This window comes from Liolophura sinensis, chromosome 10 (genome assembly GCF_032854445.1).
Source record: "Liolophura sinensis isolate JHLJ2023 chromosome 10, CUHK_Ljap_v2, whole genome shotgun sequence".
NCBI classification, from domain to species: domain Eukaryota; kingdom Metazoa; phylum Mollusca; class Polyplacophora; order Chitonida; family Chitonidae; genus Liolophura; species Liolophura sinensis.
Window position 1 is genome coordinate 33,017,769 of NC_088304.1, and position 18,958 is coordinate 33,036,726.

Below are 18,958 nucleotides of genomic sequence, written 5' to 3' on the forward strand. Positions count from 1 at the left end.
GAATAAGAAGTCACTAACCGTACAAGCCCAAAAATAGCCCCACAGCGTACGTCCACCACTTTTTTGTAATCACCGAGACAATTCGTTAAAAAAACTCCGTCCTATATACAGCGCTGTACGATCATTCACTGTGTAGTTTGAGCCACGGTTATGTTAGCAGTTAAATGGTTATGTTAACAGTTTTATCTTCAGTAAAGATTATCAAAGAGTCAACATAGCAGCTGGAAATTTCCCAACAATTGCCCCGGATAGGTTAGTTATTTCGTTCGTGTTTTTTCGAGGCAGGCCGATATGCCTATACTTGCGATTATTCCGCTGATAAAAGCGCGTGAAACTGGCAGTAGTCCTGCAATATATTACCTGTACACTACAAATCCTGTGGCTCTCGCGTGATTCGCCTGTTTATTCAGAGTATTTCTAAGCTTTTGCGAAATGGTAAGCTTAATGCTGGATCAACAAGATCGTAGAAGCTAAATTAACAACAGTTTAAGGACAATCTGTTGGAGGCCTAGCTAGTCTTCCAAATGACCTTCAGTTTATATGATTGTAAAGGCTCACTCATGCGGACTCTGGTGCCTTCTGTGCTTTTACAGTGTGCATGCCACTCCTCGACACATCGTACGTATCGCCCTCTTCTGTCTAGATAACGTTTTCTTCGTAAAGGGCTGATACAAAAAGGCCACTAGGAAGTAGCCCCTTATTAATGATAACACATTGACAAAACACATGCTCTGTTCGCTTGGGTTTGGATAAAATTTAGTTGGGGTAGGTCACGTATTTCTCTTAGCACCGCATGCCATTACAGTATTACTGACATGTAATATTATGCGTGCTCATATGTGTGACCATTTGTCAACTATCACACCGTCTTTACTGGTCTGGTTTTCTTCTCTATCTGTTGTAGTCTTTCGTATCTATTACGTTATTTCTGTGGTGCTATGACAATATAACAGCTATACGCCTATTGGGCGAGGAACCAGCGCCTGGAGTATATCACCACCTTTTCGCAGAGTTATCTACCTGACAACTATTTATGAGCTGTTTCAAATGTTCTCTTTTAAGGGGAAATTGAAAGATGGTAAAACAATATTTATTTATTTGCTTGTTGTTTGCCATAAGAATATTTCACTTATACGCATTATGATGGGAGGAAACCCACAGCCATCCGCAAGTTGCTGACAAACCTTTCCACGTATGACCGAAGAAGAAGCCAGCATATGTCATGGCGAAAGGGATTTTTTGTTACCCTTGCTGGAACGGGGAACCGTGTTTCACAGAGTGCAGCTTTATGCAGCTGTCGGAGGTCGGTCGTTTACACTGAGCTTGAACGGGGATAAAGACTAAATAAATCAGTAAATAAAATAGCTTTGACTTTACACAAGAAAAAATGCTCCTCTAATTTATCGCCCCCTGCTTTCGAAGCAAAAACTCAAGCTTTGGTTGTGGTTGAACGTTGCGTTTATGTAGATGTACTATGAAGCTGTCTGCTTTCTGTAATAGGTTGTTCTCAGTGTAGACATATCCATAGTGATACCTCAATGCAGTAGCACCTATACCAGACACCACGCCTTTTACAAGGTAGTGACAACCCCATTAGCACGTAGACGCCCTGACTATTCTAAACCGAAAATCCTTCAAAAAGAACTTACTTGCGATTGGATAAGTAGAGGTTTGCTAATGTAGTGGTAGGTACTTCGAAATTTAACATGAAAATATCTTTGGATTGGAAAGTCCAGAAATACAATCAAAGCCGTTCTTGTGTTCAGCCCAACAGAATTCAAATCCAGTTCCCGTGTTATAATGCAATTTAAAAAAGCACACAATTTTCTTTTATTTTTCAGTAAGATGATGTTTTAGATATTTATTATTCAAGATCAACGATAGATTGATAGATATAAAATAAACACTTATACAGGCTAACAAAAGTGATAGTAGTTGTTTTGTCCAAGTGAACAAATGTCCGTTACGCATCATAAACTCGATGTTCTTTTGTTTTCGTCGCATTCTAGCCGATACTGCCCATGATATCTGACTCTGGTTTGGGTTCGCTGCTGAAACAAAGAAAACCACAACTACTGATGGCAACCCCTTCACAAATCTCATTCCCACAGCTACGGCGTAAAACACCAATCAAATAAACTTCCGAATAGACAATTGGCGTGATTGGTCGACATTTACCGCCTACACAAGTCGGTTCCAAGCTTGTATAAATGTCATCATTATCTGATGTGACGTTGCAGTGACTGTGAACTACCTTGACGAGAACAACTACACAGAAATGGTGAGGTTTTAAAAGCACGGACTTGTTTGGCAACAAGAGATCGACAAAGCTCTCATGGCCACTTTGGTGTTCAAATATGAAGCTCGTTGGAGATCATTTGCCTTCGACAGATAAAAAGGAGTGCCCGAAAACAATATGAACAACACCATCCCCAAGCACACCCACCCCCCACCCCACCCCCACCCCACCCCCACCCCATCACTACCCGACCATTCGCCAGGCAGCTGAAAAACCTATTCTGATTTAATAAATAAAGATTAAAGATTACAACCAACATCACCACTGGTCAAATGTTGATCGGCTGGAATAAGAATGACTCTACAGAGGGCTCCAAGAAAGATGAATTTTAATCATAACTTTACAGTCGGCACCACTCACACCAAGATTCCTTGTTAGTAAAGTTCGGACAAGGAAAACGCATAGAACTGCTCAATGGTTAACGAAAAACGTGATCACCTGTTGGTAACACCTGTGGGATACGTCTTACCGATCAGCCAGTGAGTAAGAACCTGTCCTTTACCCTGTAAAGAAAGTGTAACAGTCATTTTAGCCTCCTTTTATTGCCCAGAATTGTATATGAGAAAGAGAAGCTGTAGAAACTGGCTAAACTTACCACGCAGCCAAAACAAAAACCTCCATCGGCCATAAGAAAAAGGGCTCACTTTTCCATGTTGGTATTCTCAACTTTAACAATGATTTAACAATTTAACTCAGTAATGGGTTTGTCATTGGATCAAAGCCTGGCGAATACAAGTCAGACGATGACGTTGACAGAAACTACACGTAGAATATAAATAATAATGGGGCAATGGGCGTGGTATTCAACACAGGGTTGTTGTGGGGCCATAATGTTGCAATTTGTAACTGTTTTGGGCAGTAGAGTCGACACCATTTAGACGTGCCTTTACCTTGACGTCAATCCATCCTCTTCGCACTGTGACAAACCCACTGTCGGCTTGGCAGAGAGCCTCGTTTGTGACGTCACTGATATGAATGCTCAGCTCTGCAACATGGAGGACTGATTTCTTATTTATTCGACTGATTGTTTTCGCGCCACTGGTCGATGAAAAACGGCCAGATCAGGGATCTTTAACCCCCTACCCCCTACGTTCCCAAAATCTCTTAATTTAAGGCTATTAGCATGAGCTGGATTCGAACTCACGATGCCATTAATCATGGGTCATTTGTCTTCCAAGAGGACAAACTAAACGCTCAGTGCGGAAAAAAAGATCCAAATATCGCCTTATATATGAGCAATACCTTGCTTAAAACACGTACACTCATTACTGACGAAAAAAGCATCCAATGTACATCATGTTTAACAGAGAAAGAAACATTTGTTCTCACAACGTTTTAAACACAACTATGACATTGACTTAACCTTAGACGCAGTTTTGCCTCTGACACACGCTCTTTTTATGGGCTGCCTATGGTTGGAACCTCAATATGATTATTACCTTCAGTCTGATATGATGCCCTTGGTTTTCAAAGTCTCAATGTTTTTGTGGTCAACGATTGATCATCTTGGCATTTGGTTTCATGTCAAATTTTACACACAGACGAATTGTACCGAGTATTCATGATAAGGCAATAGTGCCTTAAGTGAATGTTAGACACAATGTTCAGATATTATTCTAATAACTGCATTGTTCCTCATTGATGCAGTACGTTGACTATCGGATATATGATTTTCTGTCCTTGAGTAACGTTCCATTTACCTTTTCCCGTTGACTCCATTCTGGACGCCATGTTGACAGTGTCTCCAAACAGGCAGTAACGAGGCATAGCAAGGCCGACAACTCCCGCGACGCAGGGGCCCGTGTGTACGCCTATGCGTAACTGCAATTGCTCTCCGGGCATATGACGTATTTCGAAAAATCTGACGTCATTCAGGAGTTCTAAAGCCATGTTGGAGATCTCTACGACATGACGGTTTCCGTTTCTGGTCGGCACTCCGCTAACACACATGTAAGCATCTCCAATTGTCTCCACCTGTTACAGATACATATATATTTACGTGCACAGCGGTACTAATCAGGCAAAATACTTAAAAGGTCTTCGTAATAGATGTTGATAATAAATATTATACATAAAAAGTACACAAAGTGGGACTAATCCAATCTAAGATCAGTTTGTGAGAGCAGAAATTGGGACATATATTTAACCGATGATTTGTATCTGCCTGACCCATTGGCTGTTCCGAAGTTGGGAGACCCAGGACCATACCAAAGGCTGTTAAAATAGTACTTGCTGCTGCCTCGCTTGGCGCTCAACGCAGAAAGATTAGAACAAGGAGGCAGGACCGGTGTCAGCATAATGTGACTGGGTGGGGTGTCATGTCTGGTGTCTTCGGCATAATATTTCAGTGGAGGCAGCACTTTGGCGGAATGCACTCGCCCTGCCACAAGAAGACACTGTATATGTACACACACCTAATCACTCCTCGTCGTCATATGACTGAAAAGTTGTTAAGTACGAAGTGAAACACCAAACATTCATTCATTCATTCATTCATTGGCTCTTTATACTGCCAATCAGGATTCTTTTTTTTGACTGCTAATACCAATGCTTTAATATCGGATGCAAACAGCTTCATTCAAATAGATGTATGTATACCGAGATTCCTTCAGAATATAAACTCAACTCACCTTATAAACATCGTGTTTAGGAATTATCGTATCAAATGTAATGTAGAGCTCATTCAATAGATTCACTACCTGCAAACAAGGATTGAGACGAAAACCAGAAGTTGATTAGAGATTGTTTATTTGATTCATTTATAAATACAACGAGATTTCTGTAATTTATAAAAAAAATGGTAATTTTAAACAAGCAGTAGTGTCCGAGGTTTAAGTAAAGATGGAGGTTGCTATGGGGGAAGACTTCCCTATCTGAAGGTAGGATAAAATGTCTCACAAAATACTTTCACGTAATTTACCTGCATTGGGGTACTGCTGCTGGAAATCGCTGTAAAGCCGACAATGTCCGAAAAGAAGATTGTGGATTCTTCGTAAGTTTCCGGCTGAACAATTTCTCCAAGTTTAAGCTGATTGGCGACCGGTCTGAAAGTCACGTGGTTAGTTTAAGTTGTATCATAAGGATGTGATGATTGGCAAACAGGTGGTTTTATAGAAACGGGGCAAAAGGTTCAGGCAAACGCCCTGCCCAGTCCAAGATAAATTGTATTCCATCCCGTACTCAGCTGTTTAGACAATATGGATTTCTTATTGCATCCATTCATCTTTCTCATCTGGTAAAGAAAGTACTGCCAACCTGATAAATTATTATAGAAGGCAAAACTGTTTTAGGGAGATTTTGAATATTTCAATCTGAAAGATCAGATTGGTGTTTCACGCCGTATTAAAAAAAATGCCACATATCTGTTCAAACTTCCTTTTCCTTGCACGAACATGAACTTCCAACTCATCCATGTGTAGCGCTTGTGTAAGTTTAGCAGTGAGAAGTAATTTTAGCAGTGAGAAGTAATTTTAGCAGTGAGAAGTAATTTTAGTAGTGAATATGACTGATTTCCCCCGACAGCTTCTTATAGGCGGCTGGATAAAAGAAACAGACTATATCAGAAAAATTCCATATCAATTCCATTTCCCCTTTTTTAGAATAACGTAACTGTACGTCTCCTGGAAAGAGTTCTGAATGTTATATTGTTAGGCCAACTTAATGGAGAGTGGTCCCGAGATATTCTATACCAACTTTGGCAGCATTTGGTGGAGTAATTTATCCGTCTTCTGTTTTTCCAGCTCCAGCATTCTGGTTCTCTGCGTTACCAACTCCTCCAGGTTATTCGTGTGACTCTCCAGCATCTTCAACATGTTTTCGAACATACTCGTCTTCCTGGCAACGAAGTAAAATGTATTAATCTTTTAACTTTTTATTTATTTATTTATTTATTTATTTATTTGATATAAGCGTTATGTCCGACATTCATATACCATTCGTAGTCCGTAAAGGGTGTTCCAAGTCGATAATCGCAAGATCCATTTCCAAAACAACGTTTAACATTAGCTCCCAAAGACAAAGGTATGTAAGAAATACAATACAATAGTAAAGCCGGTAACCCACAAGAGGACTAACGGTCATCAGTTTTCAATGATGCCGGGCAGACAGTTGATATTCCAGGCATGAATTCCATATCAAAGTTCAAATTCGTAGTCCATGAAAGAGTTCCAGGTCAAATAACAATTAAACTGTTTTCCCCGTACTCAAGAATATTGAATTACTATGACGGCAGTGATCCACTTGAAAAAGAAACTGGGTACCGTACCAGATAAATCTCACAACCGAACGAACCACGGCTGGAGTCCGAAACAAGCGATTTTTCACAGTTAAAATAGTTCTAACTTTTTCAGATAATCAAACAATATTGCCATAAAACCGTTTGTCTTTCAACCTGTATTGATATTATTTACCTTCCTCCATTTAGCTGTACCAATTGCTTCTTGACCTTTGTAAAATTTGGTCGAAGGTCAGGGCACTCCTCCCAGCATGACGTCATAAGATCACGAGAGGCAGGTGTGACATCACTGGTGAAGGGTATGGCCGGCCGGTACGGAATTCCTGACGTCTTTACAAGAGCTACGACTTCTGAAAAAGATTGGAACACTTGCAATGATCGGAGCATTGAAACAGACCCGGTATGTTTTTTGTTGAAATTAATATAATTATAATTATTAAAGGTGGATAACTCCTGTTTGAAGAGCGCTACACCTAAGATATAAGGTATCAATATGAATTCTGAATAACAATCTTACCTTCCGGGTTTTTGTTGTTATAAGAGAAAGGACCTGTTCTTAACAAGATTTCTGAAAGAATGACACCAAAGCTGTAGACATCACCCGGTTGCGTCCCTTTACGTGGAGGGTGTTCCAGGCGGAGCAATTCAGGGGCCGTCCATAGTTTGTCTATAAGGCAGAAATAAATCCTTCTGACATATGAGTTTTTTTTAAAAAAAAATGCATATGAAAGTATTTGGGCGACAAATCATTAAAACCAAATAAAGCATTCCAGTTGACAGATGTCCTTTACATTTTGCACTGGAAGAAGCCTTTTATCTACAGAAATTTCTCAGTCGATCAGTTTTAACATGGCTATATACTTACACGATTTAAACGAATATTATAGTCAAAGAGGTCTTAAACCTAGTCATATTGTGGGATGTGCAGTATCGTTTCTTGAATTAAACCTATTGTAACTTAACTATTTTATTGATAAACGCTCCTAACTAAACAATGGCTATGACCGAAACTCGCCGAATCAATAACTAGAATGTGAATGCAAGAAATACTCACCTTCTCTCCTCTAACATTTCCACAACTGAAAAGTCCATCACTGCACTTATTACAATTATGAAAATAATTACTCAATCATAATTTAACTTGCGCAAGTTGAGATGAGATGATAGGAAAGATGTATGCTAAGTTTCATGGAAATAGGTTCAGTATTTTAGAAAGATTACATTGAATCTGAGGTATTTAGGAACATCTGAATACATGAAAAAGTACTATATTATTAAGTCCTAAAAGGGGTAATTTTGAAAATTAAACTTTATGACACACAAGTTAAAATGATAAGCAAGATGTATACGTTTCGTCAAAATCGGCGCAGTAGTTTGGAAGGAGACCCATGGACAAATCGTGTCTATATACAGGCGGATAGACAGGGTGATTCCAGTATATCCCTCCCCTGTCAACGTTGAGTGGGGTCATCATAAGTGATCCGTGATCAAAGTGTGTCACGTGTAATCAATCCAAAAGTATTTAAATAGAACCAGAAGAAAATCCTCACGGCTGTAATATTGATGGGGTCCCATGTCTTCAGGAAGTGACGTCAGATGCTCCGTGATGACGCCGTAGTCAGTGACCTTGACCACCCAGCGACTGTCGAGGACGCAATTACTCGATTTCAAGTTACCATGACTCCTAATCGGGCTGCCATGAAGGAAGGTCATTCCCTGAAACACGTCCAGTAAGCCAGAGTTTACACACGTGCATTCGACAATCCATATTCCTTACTGCGCCTGCGTGGCTCTCTTCCTTTCGCTTTACATCACTGCCACCAATAGTAAATTTTGTACAGAAATCTTGAACAACACAGCGGGTACAGGGGTAACTGTGATGAGGCACGAAGTGATGTCAGAAAACACAAACAATCCGTCTCAATCCTTGTATCTGATAATATTTAATGCAAATGCATCCTCTTCATCCAGAGCAGGCCTACGTACAACATGATTCTAACCAAAACCTAAAACAATTTCACTGATGAATGCTAAATGTCAGAAAACATAAACAATCCGTCTCAATCATTATCTCTGCTAAAACTTGATACACATGCACTGTCTTCATCTTGAGTGCGCCTATGTACAACATGACTCTAACCAAAACCTAAAACAGTTTTATGGATGAAGCCTGTTAAAACAGCTTCCCGGGAGGCGATAGCTTATGAAATTAAGTCTAAACAAGCCTACGCGCGTCTCACGGGCTATAAAGGCCCAGTCTGTCTATTGGTGACAGTGATGTAAAACGAAAGGTAGAGAACAAAGCATTCGCTGTAACGAATATGTGGACAATCTACCTATTTAAAAATACACTTAACCATCTTGCCTTCCCATAGATTCCCTTCATTGTTCTCCATTACCCGGTTTTCATAAATAAATTAATTTCCACAGAGATTCCCGAAGAGCACACAGCGATACTGTTCCATACAATGCCATACATCAGCCGATTTCGGCCGGGATAGTTTGTGACGAATATACCTAATACTACATGTACATTGGTGGACGTCTCATTCGGCTTCTCAGTGAAGATTGATGTATAGTTTCTCAAGTGGTGTGGTTTTCGTCAAGGGATGTTCCTTTAAAATTCTTGCGCAGACTCCAATCTCCGAATCAGTATATTAAATAACATTTCGGAAGTCTAATTATTCAGACAGGTTTTGTTACTTACCCTGGCAATATCCATGGCAAATGACAGTTTAAACGTCATGTCCAGTTTAAAATCGTCATTCTCAAGAACATCCTTTGAATGAAAATGGACATAAACAATCACAAAAAAAATTGTACAGTTGGTCGCGTGAATTTTTAAATTACACATTATATATTTCCGTCCCGACGGAGACAAAATACTGACTTAAACAGACGAAAAAGAATGACAAAAAGATCATATAAAACATAAGATTTAGACATTTACTTCGCATAAATTGAGCAGTCTTCCGGATAGATCAACTAAACGTTTTGCTTACAGCTTTTAAATCTTTCATGACTTCTCGTGTCAGATCTATGACTGTTTTAAAACGTCACGACAGCCACGACAGAGATGTTTCAATTTATGCGTTAAGTCGTTCGTTTGCATTATGCATTATGGTGAAAAAACATGGTACACATTCAGCAGTGTACTACTGACATTTTTCAGTATATCGTAACCAGCATGTGCTTGACAGCAGTTAGCTATAGGCCACCGGTTTCCTGACAAAACCGCAAATATCATAAGTGTGCAGAGCGCATGCGCATCTCACTGACTAACACCACTATTTCAGTTCAGCTCTTCCTTGGCTTCTTCAGTGTGGTGTTAAACACCAATGATAAATGAGTAAACAAATATCTGTTCTATGGCTGTACAAACATACCTGAAGACTACCTTTGGAACAATACTGTGTGAGAACAAGGCTTCCATGCTGTTTGAAAGCGGCACCGATGAACGCATTCAAATTCTCGTGATGTAACTCTTTCAGCTAAAACAGGCGTATATACAGTCTTAATATTGTTTGTTAACAATAGTGATTTTTCTTTCACTTACAAGAGTTTCATTTGTTGTTTAAATTTTGCAGCTGTTTGTAAATATGTGTTTCTGAAACTTTGCGTTTCCGGGCAAAACGCATACAGTTGCCAACTTGTTCAGTCTTTAATTATATACAATGAGAAGAAAGAATCTTTCTGATCCTCTAAAATCTCTTCTGTGAACAAAGAATTCAGAATATACATGCTATCAACAAGCCAGTTAACACACCCACAGTTTGATATGACGCTTAAATTCCAAACGTTTTAGTGTCTTGGCAGAAGCTGATTGGGCAGTTTTCCGGACAGATCAACTAAACGTTTTACTTACAGCTTTTAAATCTTTCAGGACTTCTCGTGTCAGATCTATGACTGTCTTAAAACGTTTGACAGCCACGACACATCCCTGTCAACAAACAAGTAATATTCGTTCGTTAACTTCTTTCTCGTTAGAAATGATTAATATATAAGGATAAGGGAATTAATAACTGTTTGCCTTTGTGCGAATTTGGACAAGTTTAGCATTTCGAAAGCTCGACATAAACTGCCTTTAAACCAAAAATATCCTAATATTTTATCACAAACCATCAATTACTTATCCTGTCAAAAAAGAAGCCATGAGTGGAACAGAGAAGGGAACTAGGTTCAACTTGAGAATGTTGGTAACGTGTTAGAAACCAGTGGAACCAATTCCAAAGCAGAGGGTCCAGGGGTTGAAAAAAATGTGTGCGGTGAGGAGGAGGTTGTGGTTCGGCGCCCCCCTGAGAAATTACCTAATCTTCGAACTGGGTACATTTTGTCAAGTAGTGATGTGGACTCGACTGTCGTTAATATCCCCAAGTCCTTTAACCGATTAGTTAGCATGATTATTTGGTCCGCATCTTCAACCTCTGACACTGCATCTTAAAGATTTTCATTTACACTTCTTGCAGAGGTTTGGAACAATTTACTTACTGGTCGTGTAATTCTCGACGGCTTTCTTCGTACTTCGAACTTAATTTTCGTACCAGGAATAGTGTCATATATAAACCAGCGTTGATGAAAACGTGTATGTGTAGAACGATGATATGTTATAATCGCATACATGTATACTGATTCAGAGATGTTTTGCTCATACACACGCTGCGGTACCTTACACTCTGACAAGTTTTGCTTTACACGTACCACGAGTAGGGGCGGGAGGGGGTGGGGGGAAATTCACATTGCAGCCGTTTTCAGCTGTATTTAGACATAAAAAAATCATGACTAAAACATCTGAAATCCACGATGGCCGACATATTGGAATAAATGTGTACTTGCAACATAAGATGAACAAATAAGGAAAGAAGGGACAAGCAAACAACAAACACCACAGGCAACAAAAATCCCTTTCGCCAAGCCCAAGTCAAGTATATCATTTAGATACATTACCCTGTAATTCCCGATCAAGGTGAAAAGCTGTTGGTTTCTATCCAGACTACAAGCAGAGCCGAGGCCTAAGGTACCACTCGTGTTCTTTAAAAATAAACATTCCATTTATGCATTTATCGGATTTGATATATCGTCTTTCATCTAATGAATATTTCAATTTTAATTGTGTGTGAAGCAAATTAGTTAGCACACGAAAAAAACCATTGTCCTTCACCTGCCTACTGTATACAATAAACCAGTAAATAGCTTTCTTTCCACAGTGTTGCAGACAACAATGTAACATTTGGGAGTTGCGTTAATGACTTCCTTTTTAATACGCCACCCGTCAGAAAATGTCGTATGTTTCATGAAAGTGGCTTGAAAATAACAATCTGCACGATCCGAGTCTGCGCTTAATCTGTTACTGAGAAATATCTATCAACCATGGCTTACCATGCGTACCAGTGGTTTGGGAGAAGTGGCGCCCCCTGCACAAGGGGGAGAACTCGTCGGTAATGTGGCTTTACCACTGAGCTTTAGATCACGCTCGTCGACTGACCACGTCATTCTCACTAAACTTCGCTCGTAATGGAGACGTCTATTCGTAAGAGGAGCAAAGTGGTAAACAAGTTTTTATCAAGGACATGTTTTTTCTCTTTTAAGATTTTGCAAAGGTCTCTGAACTATCAAAGCACGTGTACAGTTAGTTAAATTAAAAGCATACCGGTACCTTGCGACTCTGGGCATTTATGTTCTGAATATTTAGGCTATACACTGACAAAGATCACCGTATAGATATGTGAAAGCTAGGTAGCTAAAGATTAGATTAAAAATTGTCTTTTAAACTTTAACTATAAATGGCTGTACCGTACATGTACTTAGCACTGAGACCATTGCAAAATCCTGAAAGAGCAGGAAAAACTTATTAAAGCTATGTGCATAAACTATCTGAAATACACAACACCAAATCTCATTAGCGTCATTAAACATGACAGGTGATCATTTCTAGGGGGTGATGCAAAAGAAATTCCAAAACTAAAATCGTTACTTACAACTGTCTTTTTTAACAAATTCTATGTGCAGTATTCCCTACTCAAGAAAGGTTTATAGATCCATTTATGTTGAATTACATATGGGATTATTGGGTAGATGCTTTAAATATAAGAAAACACGTTTAAGGCTAGGATATTGGCACATTTCTCGATAAGCTCAAGTTTTGTTTCTCCCGGACAATGCTACCTGTATGTGAAACAAGTGAGGACAAGACCAAACACAACCGCAGTGGTCAGGACCGAGCCAATGATGACCGCCGAATGGTTAGGGAAACCTGGTTAAGAAAGTGCGTAAACATAATTTACAGTTCACAATCCACTCATGACAGTACTTGTCCATCACACAACCGCATGCGCGGCATAGTCAAGTCACGTTATCTTAATTGGTACAGTGCTTAAACTCATATCCAGGGCCTCCCTGGCCCAGATGGCAAAGTAATGACCCAGGAGCCCCTCACCTGTGCCGTCGCTATATATAAACCTAATGTCCATTATATCTCCAGTCCCCGGAATCACAAAGCCATCTTAGACTTAAGTCAAAACTTCTACCATTAAAGCTGGCATGTGACTTTAAGTATTTTAGCTGAAATTTGTTGTAGAATAACTTATCCAGAATTTAGGATATCAAGGAAACTTTTGATCATTTAACAGAAAAAAACAACAGTTTTAAAGTGATTTGAAATTTTGACTTATGTCTTAGATCTCTTCGTGACCCAGGGCCAGGAGAACAGTGGGCCTCCGTGGTTAGCGTGCGAGCCCGGCGCAATGACCCAAGAGCCTCTCGCCAATGCGGTCGTTGTGAGTTCAAGTTCAGCTCCTGTCTATCAGCTACCTGCGGTTGGTCCTGGGTTTTCCCCGGGCTCTGCCCAGCTTCCTACCACCATAATACTAGTTGCCGTCGTATAAGTGAAATATTCTTGAGTATCATTAATCAAATAGCCATATAAATAAACTCAAATCAGTACTTGATATTAAAAATACAAAACATCATACTGGCTAAATCGAGAAGAATAAATCAATGAGTGAAAATTGGCGGACATTTTATATAATACTAAAGATTATTTCACTGGAACGACGCCGGTAATGTTTATTGCTCAAAAAATGTTTATTTTACGATTTAGTAGATAGAATTCAAAAAAGGAAAAAAGATAGTTGTGTTTATCAAAAATGTAATGTCCATACGGCATGTGTTTAACGTCAATCTCAATAGAGGTTATACTGATGGAGGAAATTGAATTATCCCGAGTAAACGATCGCTCTGCGCCAAAATATTTTAGGCCGCATCAGGTCTGAACTCATTGGTCCGCTAGGGGGCGATTGGCTATGAAGAGAGCAATTACGATTAGGCCTATATGCCAGTAAAGTGATTCCCAAGGCTCATTCAGATGATCTGGTAATTTTGGCCAAACCCCATATTGCTCCAAGTTTCAGTGTTCTGTATAACAGCTTAAGTCTACATAACGCAATTTGATTTTCCTCGGGCTTTTGCTATGTGGTTGTTTTGAATTGTAAAATATTATCCTTTATTTATGCTCAAAGAAATTTTCTTTCAAGACTATATATTTATCATTATGCTTAACAATAGCAAAACAAAAAGACCTAATGCCACCTTACCTCCTGGCTGAATACACAACTCATTGTGAAATCCGCATTTCGGGGAGTCTTTTGGGGTTTCTCCGGCACTCCAAATCACCTTGATTCCAGGGGATGGAACGTAATCAGTGGTAACTGTACCAATTATCGCAAGTTCGCCATTCTGGTAATGAAGTACACGGTACTTGGGTATTCTAACACCGTTTTCCGTTAGGGTGACATCACCGGATATTCCTATGTACAGAAACAAATAAAATAGCCCAGTATTACTTGAATTTTTTTCAGGAAAGAAGATTAAGATATTAAGAAATAGAGAAGATGATATCTGGCGTGTTTAAAAAATATTAAGAGGTGTATACTGACTTTATGATTTAATGAGAGGTACACAACCTTTAAATGTTCCCTGACGAATCTCTGCTGATACCGAAGCTAGCCGAGTGGAGTTCCTTCCAGACAAGCTCGAATTCACAGCATAGGAATAAGCCGAAACGGTATCATAAAGGTAAACTGCGTACTCATCCATCTGGGGGAAAAAAATCACATTTAGTAAGGATTTTCCTGCAAATATTGTTTTGATTCAAAACTGGTAAATAAGCAATTATATTTCTTGTTTTAATGCAAATGGTTCACCCATGAATTGTTCACTCAGCGGTGTTGAGGAAACCGGGGTACTCCGGAGAAACCTCTAACGTTCGTCAGGTACCCGGTAGACTACCTGACATAAAGCCACAGCTGATACAGCCAGAGCTGCATTCGATCTTGCAGTCTTAGAGGCCCTCCCCAGTTGAGATAAGAACAGCGCTGTTCGTGGAATGACCTAGAGTAGCTCTAAAACACCAATAACTTACACTGATGTAGGAAACAGTTATCACAATGTCTACAACAAGTATACTTGTATTAATCGAAGATCCTAACGGGCTACGAACAAAGGTCCAAATGACAATAAAAATACATTAATTACTATCGCCAGTGGTATATTGAGCATTACAAATAGAATCGGACCGCCTTCTTACAGGCGCGAAAGTGGTTTCAAGTTTCCCATTGGGATAACTTTTAGACATTTTCTTACGTTCAACTGCTTTTAAACATTCAACTTTAATTCCAACTTTTGTGCTATACATTAAAAGCCAGCGACGCACAGAAGCATTCATAAAAACGGAGTTACCTCCCATTGTTCATCCGGGATCAGGTGAAGTGGCGCAACCGACGTGTAATTCTTCACTTGGGAAGAAAACAACCTGTACGCCGATTGGTCCAATGAAAACATCCCTATCTGTAGGAACGACGACCACATGGTGTTGTCACGACGCTGTGGATTGGCTTCGTCGATACTTACAGGCACTGATCCGAAGTTAAAATGTATAATCACGTGATCTCCAGCCCCAAGACCGAGATTGTCTGCCTCAACCAAGACGGGAAGGGCTCGGACATGTGAAGAGCATAGGAAAAGAACTGAAATAACAGAACCAAAGAAAGCGAGCAATGCATATTGAAACAAGCTATCGAATTCATTTTGTACATGTATGTATTGTGCATGCGTGTTCCTTAATGATTTTGGTTATCATCAGAGAAGGAATATAACCATCTCAAGAATGAGTTAAAAGCTCTCCAGGCCTATAAATATCTTCGCATTAGACTATTCTAACATAAACAGATAAATCCTTCGTAACTTTATCCACTTTAACTTTATGTACCGGATGATGTAAATAGAAATCCTTTTGATATGTACATAGAGTAAACCTACTTCTTGCTCTGGCTTGAATGGCTTCCAGTCCTTGACGGATGGTGGCGCTACTGTCATCTGCAAAGGCTACACTGTGAAGAAGGCCAACTTGATGATGCGCAAGTTTACGCTGGATGACGTCATAGAGCAAATTACAAATGAAATCATCTTCAAACCTGAGGATTCCTGAAGAAAATGTAAGACGATCTACACATTATTTATTTATTTACCTATTGATTTACTTATATGCGTTTTAAGCCACACTCACGAATATTTCACTTATTCGACGGCGGCTAGAATTGTGGTGAGAGAAAACTGCGCTGAGGAAACCCACGGGCTTCCGCAACTTGCTGACAGACTTTCACACGTACGAATGTACATATTAGAGTAATTAGTTAAAATTCGCTAAAAAGCGTAGCAGATTAGCGTGTTCTATTTGGCAGGACAACCATTCAAACCTATGTTTTGAATGTGCCACTCTGGTCTAATTTAGACTAAGGCCTATACTTCTTTACAAATTAAATATCTTTTTGACCTGGAATAATTTATTGATCTTACTTCTGTCAGTAATTATTTCGTATAATATTTCCTCGAAGTGCACTACCATATCAAAAGCTGTACGTACCGATCTTTGACCACGAAAAGTGCCGAAGAACGCCGAATATGGCGTCGTTGATATCCGAATACGATCCGTAAAGGCTGATTAGCTGAGAGTGATCCGTCGTCATGGTGAGGTTGGTTTCTATGGGAAACCACGAGAGAATTGGTATTTCCCAGTACGAGGCCAACAAGGACACCGCTTTCAACGCTACAAATAATAATATTTTATTTCCAAATTAATACCTCCGAACATTTAGAACCAATAAACCTGCATCACGCATACAAGATTTTTTGAGTATGATGTTATAAAACCATTCAAAGAAACAAAAAGACAAGTCAACATCATATTACTGCCGTGTGATTACAATTTAAGTTAATGTGTTTATTTATTTATTTGATTGGTGTTTTACGCCATACCCAATATTTCACAATATATCGGCCAGCGGTATGGTGGGAGGAAACCGGGCGGAGAGCGAGGGAACCCACGACCATCCGGTGGGAGCAAAGCCGCTCCTGTGTGCGTAGTTTATTATAGGCGTCATTTCTGAAAATCTTCTACCATTGACGGAAAATATGTGCCTAAAATAGCGGGGTAATTAAAAGATATAACATATGTCTCAAAAATGTAATATTTTTTGATAATATATAATACAATAAAGTGGCCAGTATGTACTAACTCTTGTCACACTGCATCTACATACTGCTTGTCGTTAATACACTTGCATGTATAGTTTGTAAACGATATTAGGACACATGAACCAGAACAAGGAGTTGTTCTCATGCAATTTCCTGTTTCTTGAATTATTTATTTGATTGGTGTTACACACTGTGTCCAAGTTTATTTAACCCACGACCATCCACAGATTGCAGGCATACCTCCCAGGTACGACCGGAGAGGACGTCAGCATGAGCTGAACTTGAACTTACAGCGGTCCCATTGATGAGTCATTTCCTGTTCCTTTGTCCTGCTTGATATCCTGGTATGCCCTTAGCACTTCGGAGGATATTCTTTCAGGCTTATTTCTTGAACACTTCTTTTCCGGCTTATTTTGTGGACAGTTTATGCAAAAAATATCATGTCCCGGTATAGCTCCATGTGACCATGCGGGTTATAGGAGATGTATTTATAGTCAGGAGTTTTCAAAACATGCGTGAATGCATAGGTGACTTTGGTGGAACGAAAACATAACCGAAATACCCATAAAATTACATATAAAGGACTTACAGTGTGGTAATTGGCAAATGGTCACACGTAACGGGTGAAGTATGACCTCCTGCCAGGTTACCTCACTTTTTATTCTAACTGTTCATGTAAGTGCTTAAATAATAGCGAGTTACACGTCATCTAGCAACATGGCTAAAGCAGAATTAGCTTAAAAATGTTAATTGCAATTTATTGAACGTCAATTACTCAAAATACATGTACTTGTTCGTGGAATGTTTGATGTGACGTGTGAATTGGTTGAATGGGGGCACTTACATAAAAATGTTTATATTTCGTAAGAACATAGACCTGATCAAAAATATATCAAAAGCTGTGGATAACATAAGTAAAAATCAAGCACCTGATGGGACATAAGAAACATCGACAAATCTATAAGCCATATAACTTGTAGGTGTACACACCCAGACAATTAGTAGCGAAACTATTAATAAACACATAGAAGTTTACTCTTCACAAAAATATTTTACGTTACTGTTAACGTTATCGGTAAACAAAAAACAAACAGCCAATCAAATATACAAAAACAAAAAATCAAGCGGTACATTACCTGAGTGGCAAGCTGGTCCAATAAAAACATCCACTTGATGACGCATGTGTAGTTCGACACTTTCTCCAAGAGCCTCACTTTCACTACATTCTGTATTTTTCCACATTACAGAAAGATTCACATCGGAAAAAAGTCCGTTTTCCTCTGCTCTCTTAAGAGCTAGTGATACCGCTCCACCAGACGTCATTGCGCTGGGGTTACCGACGAGAGGCGTAAAGGCGGGCATCAAAATAACCATAGTCAAAGAATTTCTGGTTTCGTTGCTGATATCCTCAAACGAAATATTCCCGCGTGAAACTTGTATACTACAGAATAACAGAAGAGAAAGAAGTACACCGGCAAATTTGTAGGTTAAAGAAAACATACTTCTTATCCCAGACTTTGTGACTGACGTTCCACCAAGACATCTCAAATGGCGCCCGTAAAGGGATTAACCTCTGAAATGCATGCACAACAACATGTCGATTTTAGAACTACCGTAATTAATACATCGAAAGGCTTGTCCGCAAATCTTTTAACGTTTATCTTAAACACCAATTAATTGTTGTTTCTTATCATAAAGAAAACAGTCACGGGTGACCAAACACTAATATAAATTGCTCTTAATCACCGGCTAAGAACTGTTGAGTCTGGTTCAATATGGTACCATTTATTTTGAGCGACATCATGTTGTGACTTAATCTTTGTCCCTTTATTCATCATATATGACATTATCAGGCAGGTGCTAAGAAAAGACATTGCCTCGCTCCTGAATTAATAATG

The 18,958-nt window shown here is 39.3% G+C and overlaps 1 protein-coding gene across 1 annotated transcript; it reads right to left on the reverse strand.

Annotated features, from left to right (window-relative positions):
* Nucleotides 1-2,005: 2,005 nt before the first annotated feature.
* Nucleotides 2,006-18,383, reverse strand: LOC135477124 (atrial natriuretic peptide receptor 1-like). The gene is made up of 20 exons (XM_064757278.1): nt 18,197-18,383; nt 16,450-16,632; nt 15,846-16,010; nt 14,123-14,335; nt 12,696-12,783; nt 11,910-12,054; nt 11,478-11,561; nt 10,399-10,473; nt 9,920-10,024; nt 9,241-9,312; nt 8,084-8,249; nt 7,051-7,200; nt 6,709-6,883; nt 5,993-6,133; nt 5,220-5,343; nt 4,930-4,998; nt 4,000-4,273; nt 3,190-3,284; nt 2,738-2,802; nt 2,006-2,051 (listed from the first exon to the last, which is right to left on the reverse strand). Exons 1-20 carry the CDS (start codon nt 18,381-18,383, stop codon nt 2,006-2,008), a joined length of 2,622 nt encoding a protein of 873 aa, XP_064613348.1.
* Nucleotides 18,384-18,958: the final 575 nt, after the last annotated feature.